The following is an 18,927-nucleotide window of genomic DNA, read 5'->3' as shown; positions in this document are numbered from 1 at the left end:
CTTGCTGACCTCTGGTTCCACTAGGTGAGATCCTGACCTCACGTCCCAAACATGACCTTTGCATTTCAAGCAGCGATAATAGTATGATAAGAATGGAGGAAAAGGGTGAGCACTGCCTGGTAAGGGGAGCTTCCAGAAGATACTGTATCCAGTTGGCCAGAACTTAGCTACCCAGCCACACCCCACTGCAAAAGAGGCTGGGGAATGCCCTTATTCTGGAACCATGTGCCCCCCAAAGAAGTCATGTTGTTGAGAAAGGAAAAGGGAAGAAATACTGAGGCATATCCAGCCTCTGCTTAGACATATGTAACAATCTGGGGAAAATGTTCAAAATATCCTGAATCTGTGAGGTATACCTATAAACAGATAAGGGTAGATAAATATCTAAGGAGGCAGTGGTACAGGTCAGTTGGCAATAGTGTGATAAGTAACTCAGTGCAAAACAAAACCAAAAAAAGAAAAAAAAAGGAAAGGAAAGAAAAAAGAGGAAACAAAGATATTGAACATCACTTGTAATCAGAGAAATGGAAGTCAGAGGAAATCATTTTTCACCCCTCAAAAAGAATAATCAGCACTGATCCGGGTCTAAAGAAGAAATTATTCCTGTGCATTGTTGGTGGCAGCGTGAATGGTTGTAATCTTTTTGGAAAGGAATCTAGTAACAGCTATCGAGATTGAAAAGTTGTATGTTCCTTTTGACAAAGCAGTCCCATCTTGGGGGATTCTGCCCCCTAGAAATAAAAACACCACCACTTAAGTATGTAGTGAATGCAGAAAAAGGTTGGTAATTGCAGTACATTTAAAAAAATTTTTTTTTAATGTTTTTACTTATTTTTGAGAGACAGAGACAGAGCAGAGTGCGACTGGGGGAGAGTCAGAGAGAGGGAGACGCAAAATGTGAAGCAGGCTCCAGGCTCTGAGCTGTCAGCACAGAGCCCGACGCGGGGCTCGAACTCATGAATTGCATGATTGTGACCTGAGCCGAAGTCGGACACTTAACTGACTGAGCCACCCAGGCACCCCCGGCCCCCCCCCTTTTTTTTTTTTTGTAATGGCCCAAATCTGAATGTTCCTCAGCGGGAACTGATTGAATAAATTGTAGTTCATCCCTCCTATGAAGTACTATATTATTAAAGAGAACAAGTTAGCTCTATTTTCACTGTCCTGGAAGGCTGTAAATGCCTTCTAGTGATAAAAGTAGAATTCACAAAGAAATGCTAACAGCTTTATGTCATATATGCATATGTTATGATCCCGAACAAAAAACTAATAGGCCTGTCTGTGTCAGTGTGGAAGAACACATTCTTTCCATATCTCATATTTCATTTTGCTATCTCAGGAAAATAGGGGATTTTGATTATTTCAGTTTGAGAAAGAGCATTATTATTTCTGTATGCCAGAGGGGAGAGTTTGGTGACTAAGAGTGAGAACTTTGGAGCCCACGTTTCTGGGTTCAAATCTCCACTTAAGCTGTTGTAACCTTGGGCAAGTTATCTGAACGCACCTATGCCTCCATTTCCTGCGAGGTAAAATACATATAAAATCAGTAGCTGCAACAAAGGGTTTAAGTGAGCTAATATAATATATGTAAAGTATTTGGTGCAGAATAAGTTGTGCATAGGAGAGAAGGCTGTTTCTGTTTTCTTTAAATTAAAAATATTAATAAAGTAAGTGAAGAGTAAGGGAAGGTTCATTTTATTCCTTTTGTGGTGAAACACTAAACATATTTTCATTGCTCTTAGAGGTTGATTTTGAAGAAATGGTGAAGCCACAACATATATATTTTTTTTTAAGTTTGTTTAAGAGAGAGAGAGAGCCAGAAAGGGGCAGAGAGAGAGGGAGGGAGGGAGAGAATCTCAAGCAGGGAGGGAGAGAATCTCAAGCAGGTTCCGTGCTGTCAACGCAGAGCCCATTGTGGGGCTCGATCTCATGAACGTGAGATCCTGACCTGAGCCAGAATCAAGAGTCAGACACTTAACCAACTGAGCCACCCAGGTGCCCGCCCAACAGATTTCTTGAGCATGCCTTTACTCCTCACTGTAGAGAAGAAATGGGACCAGCTTGCCCCAAAAAGTGCAAAACATCGAGAGTCTTGTATTTACTAGGGAGTGGATCTTACCACTGTCTTCAGTGTGAATTTGGAACTGGCAACCTGTCAGTGGAATGAACATTGGCTTCCATGTCTAGACATTTCAACAACGAGAACATCAGTTTGGGAAATAGAGGCACACGGTTAATGGCTTCATGAGATAAAACTGTGTGGTCAGCCTAGGGAGGTGTGACGGATTGTATTCCCCTGAGACGGCTCCGCCTCTGCCTCCCACCTCGTGTGCACTTCCCCAGGGCAACTTTGCCACTTGCTCCATCAAGGAACGTGAACCTTGAACTTGGGCAGGCCCAGGACTGCTTCCTAGTGGAGTATGACAGAAGTGACCCGTGTGACTGCCAAGGCTGGCCTGGAAGAGGCCATGTGGTGACCCTTGTATGCAGAAACACACCCGGAGCCCTGAGCCATTCTGTAACAAGCCCAGCCACCCTGAGACCCACCCCCCGCCCCCTCCTGGAGAGGCCCCCCCAACAGTGCTCCGACCGACAGCCCAGCTCAGCTGCCACGCGACCGCATTGGTTGCCCTGCCCGCCACGTGAGCGAGCCCCGTGGCATGTCCGGCCCAGTGAGTCTTCCGGTTACTGCAGCCACCTGAGAGCATCGAAGTCACAAGTGCCTGGCCAGGCCTTTCCCAAGTTCTTCACCTGCAAAAGAAAATGGTTCTTTCCAGGGGAGTCTGGGTGGCTCAGTCGGCCGAGCATCCGACTTCAGCTCAGGTCGCGGTCTCACGATTCAGGAGTTCGAGCCCCGCATTGGGCTCACTGCTGTCAGCGCAGAGCCTGCTTTGGATCCTCCGTCCCCCTCTCTCTGCCCCTCCCCAGCTCATCCTTTCTCTCTCAAAAATAAATAAACATTAAAAAAAATAATAAAATGGTTTTTTCTACCTATGAAATTAAGGGGAAACTTTGTCCCGAAACAGTGGTAACTGGCTAAATAGTATGCATAATTTTCATTAAAAAATTTTTTTGTTTATTATTTATTTTTGAGAGAGAGACAGAGCGCGAGCAGGGGAGGGGCAGAGAGAGAGGGAGACACAGAATCCGAAGCAGGATCCAGGCTCCAACCGAGCTGTCAGCACAGAGCCCAACGCAGGGCTCGAACTCATGAACCATGAGTTCGTGACCTGAGCCGAAGTCGGAGGCTTAACCGACTGAGCCATCCAGGTGCCCCCATAATTTTCATTTTTAATTGTTGCCTAATATCCCCTGCTGGGGTCTGAAGCCTTTTTTTATTTGTTTTAAAAACTGGTGCACTATGCCATTTTGTGCGTGTTGCATTACTACACCAGTGTCACATGCACGTCTTTGATGTTTGTTCTGGCGTCTGCTTCCCTCTTCTGTGCGGATTTCTTTCTCCTTGGATAAGTCTCCCCCCCCCCCCCCCCCCCCGCCCTGGCCTTCAATGAATCAGCATATCACCTTGACCTTCATGAGTCGAGGCCAGTAGCGACCCAGGCTGAATGAGATGCGAGGAGACATTTGTTAGGGCCTCCAGAAGAGTCTTAGCACCATTCCCTGGATTTGATGTTGTGCAGACTGAGGCCTGGAGCTGCCCAGGCATCACACTGCCATGAGGCAAGGCAGATCGCTGACGAAGGTAGCCCATCCAGGTGCACGTGCGAGGGGGAGCGACGGTCCCTGAAAGCATATTTCAGTCGTGCTGGACCTCAAGTCAGACTTGCCCCTAGAGTTCCAGTTATAGAAGCCAAAAACTCATTTTATTGTTTCAGGCTTGAATTGGGTGTCCTCTTGTGACTGGATGATTCCTAACTCATAGCGACCACAACTGCAGCATTTTTGAGATTCTGGGTAACATTTCCGAGGGATGTTGCTAAATCAGAGGCTCTCCAGACAGTCCCCCTGATGAATGACCCCGGGTCCCGTGAGGCCTGGTGGGAAGGGTGAGGAATGCTTTTGCTTCAAGAATGGGAAACCAAGGAGCGAAACAAAGCTGCCCTCACATATTCAGATGTCACGTGGAAGAAGCAATAATTCTATTCTTTGTGGTTCCAGATCGTTTCAGAACTGGAACCAACATGTGCCATGTTAACGAAGATCAAACGGAGCCCCGTATAAAGAAGGATTGTCCAACTGTTGGGGCCTCCAGCAGTGGAAGGGGCTGTCCGGTGCTGGCTTCTCTTTCACTGCAAATCCTTGGTCTCTGGCACGTGACAGTTTGGTAAATAGCATCAGAGGTTGGATGCTGTTGATGCTACTTTGTATGAAAGATCAGGCTACATGGTTTCTCTGTTTCTTCCAGTTTGGAAATGATACGATTCTGTGCTTCCTTAGGTATCAGAAGACGTACTTACTGTGAGACCCTTGGGCTAACTGTGAAGCGTCTCAGTCCGTTTCCTTATCCGTAAAATAAAGATAACAGCACTTTGCCAAATGATTTTCGTGAGCCGCAAATTAATGTGTATGAAAACGCTTTGAAAGACCAAAGTGGTGCGGATGTGAACTGGTATTAGCATTGCCTACATTGCAAACTCTCAGTTTAAAGAATGTGGGAAGGGCCACCTGGGTGGCTCGGTTAAGCATCTGACTCTTGATTTCAGCTCAGGTCAGGTTCTCATGGTTCATGAGTTTGAGCCCCGCATCAGGCTCTGCGCTCTGTGCTTAGAGCCTGCTTGTGATTCACTCTCTTTCCCTCTCTCTGCACCCTCCCCACTCTGCCTCTCTCTCTTTCAAAATGAATAAACATTAAAAAAATCAAGAATGTGGTCAATTCCTTAATGTTCTATGTTTTGACCAATGCGTGGTTTAAGAAAACAGAACAAAGTGATGTTAATCCAGATAAACCTATTTCAGCACGCCCCCTCTGCCTAATTGTCTAATTTCTGCAATTGCACACGCAGGTGAATTTGGTTCCTTTTAGTGGTGGAATTTGGAAGTTTCTCAGTGATTGCTATGAGATGGAGCAATCACTGGGCAAAGTGTATATAATGTTAGGGAGTCAGAGCTAAATCGTGATCTAGAATGGGTCCTTCTCAGGTGTATCAAGACTCACATATTGGGTGCCTGGGTGGCTCAGTCAGGTAAGTGCCCGACTTAAGCTCAGGTCGTGATCTCACGGTTCATGACTTCGAGCCCCACGTTGGGCTCCGTGCTGACAGCTCAGAACCTGGAGCCTGTTTCGGATTCTGTGTTTCCCTCTCTCTCTGACCCTCCCCCTCTAGTGCTCTCTTTCTCTCTCTCTCTCTCTCTCTCCCCCACTGTCTCTCTCAAAAATAAACAAAGCATTTAAACAATTAAAAAAAAGACTCACAAATCGGGAAGTGGATTTTTTCTCATCTCTACTGAGGGGAAGGCTACACGGAGAGGCAGATGTTGTAATTCACTAAAGCCCCACCGCCGACAGCCCCTTCTCCTTTCCAGTTTGCTGACCAGAGACCCTGGGGGCGCACCTCCCATGCAGAGGAGTTAGGTAATGAGGATTTCATTTGGCCCACACAGTGGGCTAGGAAGCCAACCCAGCATGCAGAGTGAAATCTGGGGCCAACCGGTCCTCTGGCCACTTCAGTTTCAATGGAAATGAGACGTCCCGCCTGCTTTGGGCTTTTCAACTGGCGTGTTGGGAGCTGCCCTTCCAGAGCCGTTTCGCATTTTGGCTTCTGGAGGGGACTGCCAGCCGTGTGGGCCCCCTGCAAGAAGCCGCTCAGACCATGCTATTATCTCTTCTCGGAACACTGCCGCTTTGTCTCCCCACTTTGTCTTTAAAGACCCAGCACAGAGTGGTCGCTGTGCCCTCCCTAGGCCAGACCCCCTTCGGAGTCTTTTGTTCAGAGGCCCTCTCTGTCGAGAGCATCGTTCATGGTGGCCATGGAACAGTGTGACTATTTGGGAAAGAGAAGGATGCAATTTTTTAAAAAATTTTCAACGTTGATTTTTGACAGAGAGGGAGGGTCAGAGACAGAAGGAGACACAGAATCTGAAGCAGGCCCCAGGCTCTTAGCTGTCAGCACTGAGCCCAACACGGGGCTCAAACTCACAAACTGTGAAATCATGACCTGAGCTGAAGTCCGACGCTTAACAGACTGAGCCACCCAGGCGCCCCGAGAAGGATGCAGATTTACAAGTGTTTTCAACTCTAACCCAAGATGCTGAGCCAGTGGAGTGTGACCAAGAAAAATTTGGCACCCTGCAAAAAAAAAAAAATATATATATATATATATATGACAAGACAGAAAACTTTTGTCCTGCTACAAAAAAAACCGTCTCTAAACGTGGACCCGACTGTTTGCTTTTAGCCAAGAAAGCAAACTGCACAAGTGATTTGGTTCATTGGTACGGGTAGGATTCTTTTGAGTGGTTTCCTCTGTTTGGTCCGCCAAGGAGTTTCCACTGACTTTCATATGAGGTGAATGCATCTCTAGAAAACACTCCAGGGAAACTTCCCAAAAGGCAGTGGAACTGGGGAAGAATTACCTTCCGCCACAGGCAAGGTGGGGCCTGAGATTTGATAACAGACTTCAGTTCCTTGTGGCCCTGCTTCTGCTTTGCTGAGTTGCCTCAAGCTTTTTTATCTCACTTGTTCTGAGTCCAAAGGAACAGCACCGCCTGTAAAACCAACGGACGCCTGATTACCTCCTTCCGAGCTGCATCCACCAGCACTCACGTGTCTTTTTCTCCATTCTCGTTATTGACGTGGTATAGTCACAGGTTAAAAAACGAAATAGGGCCCTTATGAAAAGCAAAACTGCTGTTGCTCTACACCGTCCCCTTTCTTATCCCACTTCTCAAAGTTAACCACTTACATACACTTGCTTAATTAAACTGCTAAGGTGCCTTTTTTTTTTTTAAGTAGACTTTCACAGCAGTTTTGGGCACAGCAAAATTGAGAGGGCACACTGTGCCCACCCCTGTAACCCCTGTCCTGCCCCCCACCCCCCACAAGTGTGCAGGGCTCCTCTCACCATCAATATCCCTCACTATAGTGGTCCATTTGTTACAACTGCTGGACCTGTACTGACACATGACAGCCACTCAGTCCATGGTTCACATTAGGGTTCACGTTCTTTGGGTTCGGACAAATGTATCCACCCATTATAGTATCATACGGAACAGTTTCACTGCCCTAAACATCCTCTGTACTCTGCCTGTTTGTTCTTCCCTCTGCCCAGCCCCTGATCTTTCTACTCTCTCCATAATTTATCTCTTCTGGAATGTTCTATAGTTGAAATTCTACAGTGTGTAGTCTTCTCATAATGGCTTCTTTCACCCAGTCATCTGCATTTAGGGTCCTTCCCTGTCTTTTCATGGCTTTATAGCTCATTTCTTTGTAGCACTGAATGATACTCCATTGCCTGGATATATCATGGTTGATCCGTTCACTTTCTGAAGGACGCCTTGGTTGCTTCCATTTTTGGGCAGTTGGGAATAAAGCTGCTCTGAACATCTTTGTGCAGGTTTGTGTGTAGGCATCACTTTTCAACTCATTTGGGTAAATACCAAGGGGTGCGATAGCTGAATCACGGCAAGAGTGTGTTTAGTTTTGTAAGGAATTGCCAAACTGTCTTCACTGCCTAACTGCGTCATTTTGCATTTCTGCCAGCAATGAACAAGAGTTCCTGTTGCTCCGCACCCCTGTCGGCACGTGGTGGTGTTAAGGTTTTGGATTTTAGCCACTTTCGTACATGTGTAGTGGTATTTCATAGGTTTTTTTTTTTTTTTTGTAATGTATTTATTTATTTTTGAGAGAGAGTGAGTGGGGGAGGGGCAGAGAGCAGGGGAGACACAGAATCCGAAGCAGGCTCCAGGCTCCGAGCTGTCAACACAGAGCCCGACGCGGGGCTCGAATCCACGGACTGTGAGATCACGACCTGAGCCGAAGTCGGACGCTCAACTGACTGAGCCCCCAGGCGCCCCTCTCGTAGTTGTTTTAATTTGTTGTTCCCTAATGTATTTCAACTTTATTTGCTAGCTGGGATAATATTCAAATGTTCTATAAAATAGTCTTGCATACTTGGTGTATAGGTCAGTTTAAATAGTATCCGTGGAATTGTCACTATATACGTATATATTCCCCGCAGAGTAAAGTCGTGTGGTACGATTTTGTGACCTTTCTTATGCAGCTTCCTGGTTTTATGAAGTTTCTGGTTTTTTCACTGTTTTCTAAGTTATTATTTTAATTCTGATTAGTTAATATGCAGTGCTGTATTAGTTTCAGGTGTACAATATAGTGATTCAACACTTGCATATATCACCCAGTGCTCATCATGACAAGTGCCTTCCTTAATCCCCATCATCTGTTTAACCCATCCCTCTGCCTGGAGCCTTCCCTCTGGTAACGATCAGCTTGTTCTCCATAGTTGAGAGTCTGTTTATTTCTTGTGATAAGAACTTTTTTAAAAACTTAAATCCCAAGTTAACATACGGTGTAATAATGGTTTCAGGAGTAGGATTTAGTGATTCATCACTTACATATAACGCTCAGTGCTCATCCCAAGAAGTGCTCTCCTTAATGCCCATCGCCCATTTAGCCACCCACCACCACCACCCAACACCCTGCCAGCAACCTTCTGTTTGTTCTCTGCATTTAAGAGTCTCTTATGGTTTGCCTCCCTCTCTGTCTTTATCTTATTTATCCTTCCCTCCCCCAATTTTCATGTTTTGTTTCTTAAATTCCACACATGAGTGAAATCGTATGATATTTATCTTTCTCTGACTTATTTCACTTAGCGTAATACACTGTAGTTCCATCCACATTGTTGCAAATGGCAAGATTTCATTCTTTTTGATCGCCAAGTAATATTCCAGTGTGTATGTATGTATATGTCTGTGTGTGTCTATCACAGGTTTTTTTTATCCATTCATCAGTCCATGGACATTTGGGCTCTTTCCATAATCTGGCTATTGTCAATAGTGCTGCTATAAACATTGGGGTGCATGTGCCCCTTTGAATCAGTATTTTTGTATCCTTTGGATAAATACCTAGTAGTGTAATTGCCGGGTCTTAGGGTCATTCTATTTTTAATTTTTTTGAGAACCTTTCACTATTTTTATTATATCCTCATTTTTTTTTATTTTTTCATACTCTTCATCCAACCAGATGTTCTTTCAAAGAAACTTCCCTCGGGAGGCATCTTGTCCTCTTGGCCCAGTTTGGATGTGTTCTCCAGATTTGCTCCATGGGTATCCTCTCGAGACTCCCCGTGACTGGTTTCCTCTAATAGAACTATTGGTCTCCCACGATCACTCACCCTCTTTCTCTTTGGTTTACTCCCTCGTTCTCCTGGAGCACATTCTCAAGTAACTTACTTAGAAAGGGTGTTAGCCGTTTAATTTTTTTTTCTGAGTCTCCATATGTTTGACAGCATGTTTTATTGTCTGCCTCTGTGACTAGTTTATAGTTAGGTCAGATATAGAATTCTAGGTTGAAAATCATTTTCCCTCAGAACTTTGAAGGTGATTGCTTCATTGCCTTTGAGAATTCAGTACTGCTATAATGAATGATAGCCAGTCTCATGCTCACACCCCTTCCCTGAACTTGTAGGCATTCTTGGTGTCCTGAAACTTTATAAAGGGGTATCTTCATGTGGGTCTTTTTTCATTCATTCTGCCTGACCCAAGTTCTGGGACTCACATTCTTCAGCGTTGGAGGATTCTCTCGTGTCAGTTTTTTGGTCATTTCCTTCACTGTGCTTCCACTGGTCTCTATTTCCAGATCTTCTGCTAATTGACTGATCTTCCAGATTGGCCCTGAGTGTTTACCTTTTCTGTTTAAATCTTGTTACATATCAGGAGAGGTCTTTGATTTTGCATTCCATCCCTTCTATCGAAGCTTATAATTTGACCAAATGTATTTAAAATTTCTGAGAGTTTTTTCTTGTGCTGTCCTTTTCTTTCTTCCAAGCATCCTGGCGTTGTTTTAATGAGTGCATATCACCTTGAATCTCAAGCTCTGTCCATGAGGCTTTCCTTGAGCATCCTCTAGAAATGTGTCTTCTTCCCCGTCAGCCCCCTCCTTGTCAGGGCTCCCTGCACTCCAGGCCTTTTGCACATTCCGTTCACTTTTTCTTAGCCTACCTTTATGCCTTTAATCTAGTTTGAGGTACTTTTGTTGTAATTCGATTATACTTACCAAGTAAGTAGTTTGATATTCAGATCTGTTGCTCAGATGAGAGGTCCATATAAAGAGAGTTAATTGGGGGGTCATCTGTATATAAGTGGTATTTTAGGATCTTGAGATGGAATAGAATCAGCAGGAAAATAATTTGTAATAAGAGAGGAGGAAAGGCCCAGGACCCAGGTCTGAAGATTCTGACAAGTAGAAGCAGAGAGACAAGGAGGGGCCAGCAAAGGAGAGAGACCGAAGACAGTTGCTGAACTAAGAGAAGAACCAGGAGAGTTGTTCATTGGAGACATGCTTGTTCCCGGGCACCTCGGGGGGCTCAATCGGTTAAGTGTCCGACTTCGGCTCAGGTCATGATCTCGTGGTTCGTGGGTTCGAGCCCCACGTCAGGCTCTGCACTGACATTGCGGAGCCTGCTTGGGATTCTCTCTCTCTCTCTCTCTCTCTCTCTCTCTCTCTCTCTCTCAATAAATAAATAAATAAATACATAAATAAATAAATAAAGTAATTAGTTAAAAAAAAAAGGAATTGTTTCAGTTCTGCTGAGAGGATTGAATGTCTCTGTTGTGTTGGCCCGTGTGGAGGTTGTGGATGGCCTCAGTGGACAAGGTTTGGGTTGAGTAATGGCAGAGGAGAGAGAAGAAGTGAAGACAACCAAGGTATAGGGCTCTGGGGAGGATTCTGTTGTGAGGGGGAAGAAGGAAATCAGCTATTAGCTGGAGGAAGATGTGGGCTACAGACTTTTTTTTAAGATTTTATTTTTAAGTAATCTCTACACCCAACATGGGGCTCGAACTCACAAACCTGAGATCCAGAGTTGCATGCTCTACCGACTGAGCCAACCAGGTGCCCCGAGATTTTTTTTTTTTTTAATTGAAGAGAGTTAAGCATGTTTAAATGCCCATCAGAAGGATGGAAAGGAAAGGCTGTTTCAACAAATCACAGGGACAGTGGAGATGTGGAATGGGTTAAATAGGTTTGTTGCAATGGGAGGGGAGGTGGGAACAAAAACCCAAAAGTGAAAAGGTTGGATATGTTGATTAGGATGAGATTATGCCTGACCAGGAAAGCCCAGGGGAAAAGTTTGACATGGTCATGATGCAGGCGGGAATGCCTACCGATTCTGGAACAGAACAGTGAGCAGGATATTTAAGGGATATTGGTCCATTATGTCTCCGGGCTGGGAGAGGCTGGAATCGGAAAGACCTTTGGGAACATTTCAGAAATTTAGATGGAACATTCTTAAGGGCCTAGACTGGATCCCTACCAAAAGGAAAACAAAGAAAAAATATAGAAACATTTCCATAAATAACTGGTTTAAGTGACTGGTTGGCTACCAAAAGAAAAGGGAGAGGACATTTTAAATGTTTTTCAGGTCCCTTGACTGGAGGATAAGGAGATATGGATAAGGAGAGCGAAGGGAAGGAGGAATAAATATCACCCAAAGGTTGAGAAAGATGGAGATTGACGGGGGGAGATTAGATTTGACAATAAATGCATTATTGGAACTTTTGAGAAAAAAAGTTATGAATGGTTAGAGTAAAAAATATCCTAGTAGTTTGGATTCTTTGAGACCAAAGGGGTAAGTTCTCTTGTGTTTCAGAGGCAAGGCAGCAATTATGTGGTAGGTGATAATGGTGAACTTTCATTTCTGTCTCCCGCCTGTCTCTCCCACAGGACAGGTCTGTGAATTCTTATGGAAGAAATGAAAGTTTAGCAATTTATTTCAGAATGTCACCATTTCCTTCATCAGTGCATAGTAGAGAGAAGACCTACCTACCAAAGAACAATCCAAGTAGCATTCTTAGGGTACGACAAGGAAATTAAGGGACTGAAGTAAATTTTAAAAAATAAAAAATAAAATTAAAAAAAAAAGAAGGGACTGAAAATATTTTATTTTCAGCTCACGAGAATCACTGCTTAAAACAGGCATCTGATCTGATTTAAATGGTTGTGCTATTGTTGTTTTAAACATGCTTTTTATTCTCTGCAAAGATTTATGTTTCCTGCCCCCTTAACTCTCTGTATGTTGTTATGATAGGATTTTCCCTTCTGCTTTTTAAATTTACTACATAAATATAACCATACAAAAGAAACAGGAAATTTTCTCACAGCCCAAGCAGCTTAATATTCACCTGTTCTCAATGTTCTGGGTACTCTTCTACTGTGTATGTCTATGAATACAGAGTTTGATGCACCTGTGATCTGTCACATTATAAGTTTTCCTTTGGCATTTTAAAAATATAACACATCAGGGAGCACCTGGGTGGCACAGTCGTTTAAGCATCTAACGCTTGATCTCGGCTTGGGTCATGATCTCACGGTTCATGAGTTTGAGCCCCGCATCGGGTTCTGTGCTGATGGTGTGGATCCTGCCTGGGATTCAGTCTCTCCTCTCTGCCCCTTCCCCGCTTGTGTGTGCATGCTCTCTCTCTTAAATATATAAAATTTAAAAAAAAAATTTTTTTTTAGTATAACATCATTTTTTTTAAGTTTATTTTGAGGGGGAGAGAGAGAGAGAGAGAGAAAGAGAGAGAGAGAGCGTGTGCATGTGAGCAAGGGAGAGGCAGAGAGAGAGGGAGAGAGAGAATCCCAAGCAAGCTTAACGCTCAGCATGGAGCCCCACACAGGGCTCGATATCACGACCTGAGCCAAAATCAAGAGTTGGACATTTAACTGACTGAGCCATCCAGGCGGATCCAAACATTTTTTCTTTTTGAGAGAGGGGGTGCAAGTGAGTGAGGGTTGGGAGGGGGGAGAGAGAGAATCCCACGAGAGGCAGAGAGAGAGAGAGAAGTGGGGCTCACCCGAAGCGAGGCTCGAGCTCACCAGATGTGGTCCTCGAACTCGCAAACCGTGAGATCATGACCTGAGCCAAAGTCACATGGCTAACGACTGAGCCACCCAGGGGCCCACCAAGCATGTTTTTTAGAAAATCATATTAGTCTTCCCGATTATGAGGTGGGGCTTGCTTTTATTTCAGCTTCATGCCGTTAGACAGCCAGCCTCAGTAGGAATAAGTGGCGGTCTGGTGGGAGGATGGGGAAAAGACCCAAGAAGTCAAGAGCGACGGCTAGGCCGTCCGTATTCTGTCAACCCTGGGCTTCTCACTGCCTCTGCGGTCTCCCTTGCCGTGGTGTATGTTTCCAGTGGTATGCTCCATGTCAGGGTTCCCGGATGTATAGTGCAGTGCCGATCAAGTGTCAGAATGGAAACAACAGAAACAAAAGCGAAAACAGATGTCGTAACGAACGCAACTGGATTGTGTATTTCATAATACACAAGCGGACATATTTCACAAACGTACACTGATGTAAAAAAATTCCTACTAGTCTAGGTAAGGTGCAAGGAGTAACACCTACGTGGAGGGCAAGCTAAGATTTGGCAGAAGGGAGGAGCTCACTTCAGCCGGAAAGGATGACAGAGTTGATCTGCTGCTCTGTTTGAGTCCTGCCCATCCTCAAACCCGGCGGACGGATGGTTGAAAAGGAGCCTTCATTTCAGTGGCCATGTCGGGAATGGCCAGTGGCTGTGTGATAACAAGAGCTGGGCTCTCCCATCTGCCTTGAACTTGAGTTCTCTTCCGTTTTCATCAGGGCCCTTTCCAGGATTACTTCATTCTAGAGAACCAGCGTTACTAAAACGGTTTATTGCTTAGTGATTTCAATCTTCATTTTACGAGAACAATTAAATAAATCTTGCCTTCATTGAGTATTTTCTTCATTAAGTATGATGCAAGGAAGATGCCTGAAGGCATTAAACTGTGTATTGTAGTACTCTTAGCTTTCCAGTGACTTCTAATTTGAAAAAGTTAATTAAAAAACAAACAAGCCCATAGTTTGGGGGCACCTGGGTGGCTCAGTTCATTAAGCATCGGACTCTTCATTTTGGCCCAGGTCATGATCTCATGGTTCATGACTTCAGGCCCCGCCCCCCCCCCCCCCCCCCCCCACTGTCAGCACAGAGCCTGCTTGGGATTCTCTCTCTCTCTGCCCCTCCCCTGGTTGCGTTCCTTCTCTCTCTCTCTCTCTCTCTCTCTCTCTCTCTCTCTCCAAATAAATAAATAAACTTAAGAAAAACCATCTAGTTGTTCTGTATATTAGTATGACAACTTAAGCTTTATTGTGTCAAGGTTTTAAAAAGCACTTAACTGTTAGACACAGCACCGAATGCCATTGGCCTTCACATCATCACCCCCAATTTCAGCATGTTCATACCTTCAGGTCTTCCTTAGAAGCGGCCCTTGGCACTGGGCTCAGAGCTACCGTGCCACATCGGGTTCTGCTTCTGTCTTGGTCGACTGGAGCTGGGGGCCATTCTGGGGGGCGGGGGGCATACCCTCCACTGCTTCCCACCTTGTGGAGGCCTAGGGATTGGTGACACCTTCTAGGGTCCTTTGTCACTGGGGACCTTCAACCTGAGGCACAGAGTTGCGGAAGTTACCGCAGTCAGCCTTGATTCATCAAACGGTCTTTGAGTTTGGAAAATAGGTCCAGAATTTTCGCTTACCCTTTAACCTCTGAGGTGGGTCTCATTTGTAGAGCCATATAGGAGATCGATGTCTGGGTTTGCACTCCTAGAATTTTTTTTTAACATGGTCTACAATGTAGTATAGATGAAAACAGAAAATAGTTCCTTCCCTTACATTTCCCGTTATAAATACTCTAAATTTTGTATCATTTCCATATTATGTAAATCCCTTTAGCATTTAAAACCGTACCATAGCTACATGTAATGCGAACTTATCCCATTTGTTCTTATTTTTCTGAATACAAATAAGCACACTGTTTCCACTTGTGTTAAAAGCAGTAGGTCATTGGACTAGATTAGTCTTCCCTTGGTGTTATTCGTGTCTTGTGATTTCTTAAGCAAATTTGTACTCATTCACAAGATGTTGATGAACTTTTTAAAAAAAATGTTTATCAAGGGGCATCCGGGGTGGCTCAGTTGGTTAAGCATCCCAGTTAGGCCCAGGTCATGAACTTGCGGTTTGTGAGTTCGAGCCCCGCGTCAGGCTCCACGCTGAGTGTGGAGCCCGCTTGAGATTCTCTCTCTGTCTCTGTCATGGGGCGCCTGGGTGGCCCAGTCGGTTAAGTGTCCGACTTCGGCTCAGGTCACGATCTCACGATTCGCGAGTTCGAGCCCTGCATCAGGCTCTGTGCTGACAGCTCGGATCCCGGAGCCTGCTTTGGCTTCTTTATCTCCCTCTCCCTCTGTTCCTCCCTTGCTCACGCACTCTCTCAAAAATAAAGATTGCACTCTCTAAAAAAGATTTAAAAATATCAAGAAAAAAACGTTTATCAAGAAACGCACTGTGACCTTGCGTTTTGTCAAAAGGCTGTTGTTTAGTTGCCGGGGTTACAGTTCAGATGCATTAGGCTGCAGGTTACAGAAAACCCAATTCAAGATGACTTGTGTGAAGGGCATTTATTGGCTTGTGTAACTGGAAGGCCAGCTTAGCTACAGGCTAAGCTCCAGGGCTGATTGACTGAGCAACTCCACCGAGCTACTAAGAATTTGCTTTCCTTCTTTCTACTCTGTTCTCACCTTCCTCTCATGATGACAACAGGTTGCAGCCATTCCCAGACTTCTGTGCTCCCTTCCTCATGTGCAGTAATGTTTTAGAAATTCACCCAGAAGACCCCCTCCTGGTGTTCTGTTGACCTCAGTTGAGGGGTGTGTCCAGGCCTTGAACCAGCAACTGTGGCTGGGATGAGATTAAGTGGAGGAGTTCAGGCTTGGAGTCAGTTTCCCCCCAAAGTCTAGGGGCTGTGGGAGGAGGTACAGAAACCCCCGTCAGCTCCAGGTAGGTTTCTAGAGGCGTGGGGGGCGGGTGGGTGGGGCGGAAATGAATGAAGGGCAGCAGCCATCCCGTTCCGTGTCCGACATGAGTTGAAGTCACTTGGGTTTCATTTATAAAAGTGCCTGCGTTGTTTCATTGGTTTCTACTTCTTCTGTCCTTAGGGGCTGTGACAACAGCCAAACGGACAGGCATCCCGGCTCCTCGAGAACTTTCGGTAACCGTCTCCAGAGAGAGAACCGTGCCACGCGGTCCCTCCAACCCCAGGAAGTCGGTGTCCAGCCCCACGTCTTCCAGCACACCCACCCCTACGAAGCACCTGCGGACCACCTCCGCAAGACCCAAGCCAGAGAATGAAGGCGGGGAAAAGGCCGTGCTCGAGTCCCAGGTTCGGGAACTCCTGGCAGAAGCCAAAGCGAAAGACAGTGAAATTAACAGGCTTCGAAGCGAGCTGAAGAAATGTAAGGAGAAAAGGACTCCGAGCACTGAAGGAACCGAGCCTTCCGACGCAAATGCCGATGGAACGCCCGTCTCCCCAGGTGACTCGGAACCCTTGCTAAGAGCTCTTGAGGAGAAGAACAAGAATTTTCAGAAGGAGCTTGCAGATCTGGAGGAGGAAAACCGGGCCTTAAGGGAGAAACTGACTCATCTGGAGCATTCCCCAAATTCGGAGGGGGGTGCTAGTCACACGGGGGAGAGCAGCTGCCCAACGTCCGTAACTCAGGAGTCCAGCTTCGGAAGCCCACCCGGAAATCAGCTGTCGGGCGAGCTCGATGCGTATCGGCACCCCATACACGAAAACGCGTTAAGGACATCAGGCTCTTCAAGCAGCGACGTCACCAAAGCTTCTTTGTCCCCGGATGCCTCGGATTTCGAGCACATCACAGCCGACACGCCCTCCAGGCCCCTGTCCTCCAGCAGCAACCCCTTTAAGAGCTCCAAGTGCTCCACGACAGGCAGCTCCCCCAACAACGTGAGCGAGCTGTCCCTGGCCTCCCTCGCGGAGAAGATACAGAAGATGGAGGAAAACCAGCACAGCACGGCCGAGGAGCTGCAGGCTACTCTGCAGGAGTTGTCGGACCAGCAGCAGATGGTTCAGGAGCTGACGGCCGAAAACGAGAAACTGCTGGACGAGAAGACGATCCTGGAGAGTTCTTTCCACCAGCACCGAGAGAGGGCCGCGCAGCTAAGTCAGGAGAACGAGAAGCTGATAAACCTCCTGCAGGAGCGCGCAAAGAGCGAGGAGCCCGCCGCCGTCCAAGAAGGCAAAATCCTGGAGCTGGAGCAGAAGTGCGCAGAAATTCTTGACCAGGGCCGCTTTGAAAGAGAGAAGCTGCTTAACATCCAGCAGCAGCTGACCTGTAGCCTCCGGAAGGTGGAGGAGGAGAACCAAGGAGCTTTGGAAGCGATTAAACACCTCAAGGAAGAAAACGAAAAGCTGACCGGGGTTCTGGAACGGGAGCGGTGTAATAACGGTGTGATGGCCAAAACTCTGGAGGAGTGCAAGGCGACCTTGGAAGGGCTGCAGATTGAAAATGGGTCTTTGAAGGCGCATTTGGAGAGTGAGCAGCAGAAAGCCACGGAGACCGGTCCCGTGGGGCAGACGGCAGAGGCGCGTGAAGTTCAAGAGATGTTGAGAGTCGCTCGAGCTGAGAAGGATCAGCTGGAACTGTCTTGCACCGAGCTCAGGCAAGAATTGCTAAAGGCCCATGGTGAAATTAAACATGTTTCAAGCCTACTGGCCAAGGTAAGGAGACAGTCCTTTCCCGGTATTTGCTCATCCTTCTTAGCGTTGTTCCCCTCGACCTTGAGATTCACAGAGCATAGAGACTCCTTGGCTCAGCCAGTTTCATTCATGAATCCAGCTTTCTAGCTTGAAGATGTGTTCCATTCCGGACAGACTGGGGACACAAAAATGAAACACCCCCATTTCTGACTGTAGGTTCAAAGTGTAGCAGGGAGATGGTGAATCAGATGAGTGAGTGCGATGCAGGGATAAAGAGTATCCTAGAGGACAGCTCAGAGTTCAGTTCCAAGGAGGAACACCTAGAATGATATGGGAGAAAGGAAAGTAGTGCTGGAGGGCTTCCTGAAAGAGGTGGCAAGTAAGCTGAATCTTATTGGCTCAGAATGAGAGACGGTTATCCAGGTTTATCAGTTAACATGCTCTGGGCTGCTAGTAACAGGAGATTAAAATCATCCCTAATTTCCCTCCCCAGTAATAATATAACCACTGTTTTGGGGTTTTCTTTCAGGTGTGTGTGTGTGTGTGTGTGTGTCCCACAAATTAAAAAAAAATTTTTTTATAGACTCATCCTTTACATACTCTTTTAGTTTAAAATTTTTAGGTTTATTTTTATTTATTTTTTTGAGAGGGATAGAGAGCAATCAGAGGAGGGGCAGAGAGAGAGGGAGACAGAATCCCAAGTAGGCTCCGTGCTGTCAGCACAGAGCCCAGTGCAGGGCTCGAACTCACAAACCATGAGATCAGGACCTGAGCCGAAATCAAGAATTGGACACTTAACTGATTGAGCCACCCACGTGCCCCGTGTAATTTAATATTTTGTGAGTATATTCTTCTCATTATTCTTTGAAACGTGATATTAAGGCCAGGCCGTATTCTAGTATATAAATATCTCATATGTTCTGTACCGGTCACCTGTTCATTGAGCGTGTTATGTTCTCTTCCGGTCTTTTGGTATTCTAAATACATTTTTTTTTTTTTTTATATCTGTCTGGTTATTTCCTTAGGAAAAATTCCTAAACACTGACTTGATGTGTCAGAATGTGACCTTTTTTTTCTCTATTTTTTTTTTAATGTTTATTTATTTTTGAGACAGAGACAGAGCATGAACGGGGGAGGGTCAGAGAGAGAGGGAGACACAGAATCAGAAACAGGTTCCAGGCTCTGAGCTGTCAGCACAGAGCCCGAGACGGGGCTCAAACT

The 18,927-nt window shown here is 45.8% G+C and overlaps 1 protein-coding gene across 7 annotated transcripts in view; it reads left to right on the top strand.

The window, feature by feature from the left end:
• The window catches only part of SPECC1 (sperm antigen with calponin homology and coiled-coil domains 1), a 286,669-nt gene that overhangs the window by 165,167 nt on the left and 102,575 nt on the right, over positions 1–18,927 (top strand). For all 7 annotated transcript variants that reach the window (XM_047834069.1, XM_047834070.1, XM_047834068.1 and 4 more), the window contains one exon: positions 16,145–17,727. In XM_047834069.1, the coding sequence (XP_047690025.1) occupies positions 16,145–17,727 (1,583 nt within the window). The remainder of the gene's footprint in view (positions 1–16,144; positions 17,728–18,927) is intronic.

Source organism: Prionailurus viverrinus, chromosome E1, assembly GCF_022837055.1.
Source record: "Prionailurus viverrinus isolate Anna chromosome E1, UM_Priviv_1.0, whole genome shotgun sequence".
Taxonomy (NCBI): Eukaryota; Metazoa; Chordata; class Mammalia; order Carnivora; family Felidae; genus Prionailurus; species Prionailurus viverrinus.
This window is presented reverse-complemented; position numbering and strand designations above follow the sequence as displayed.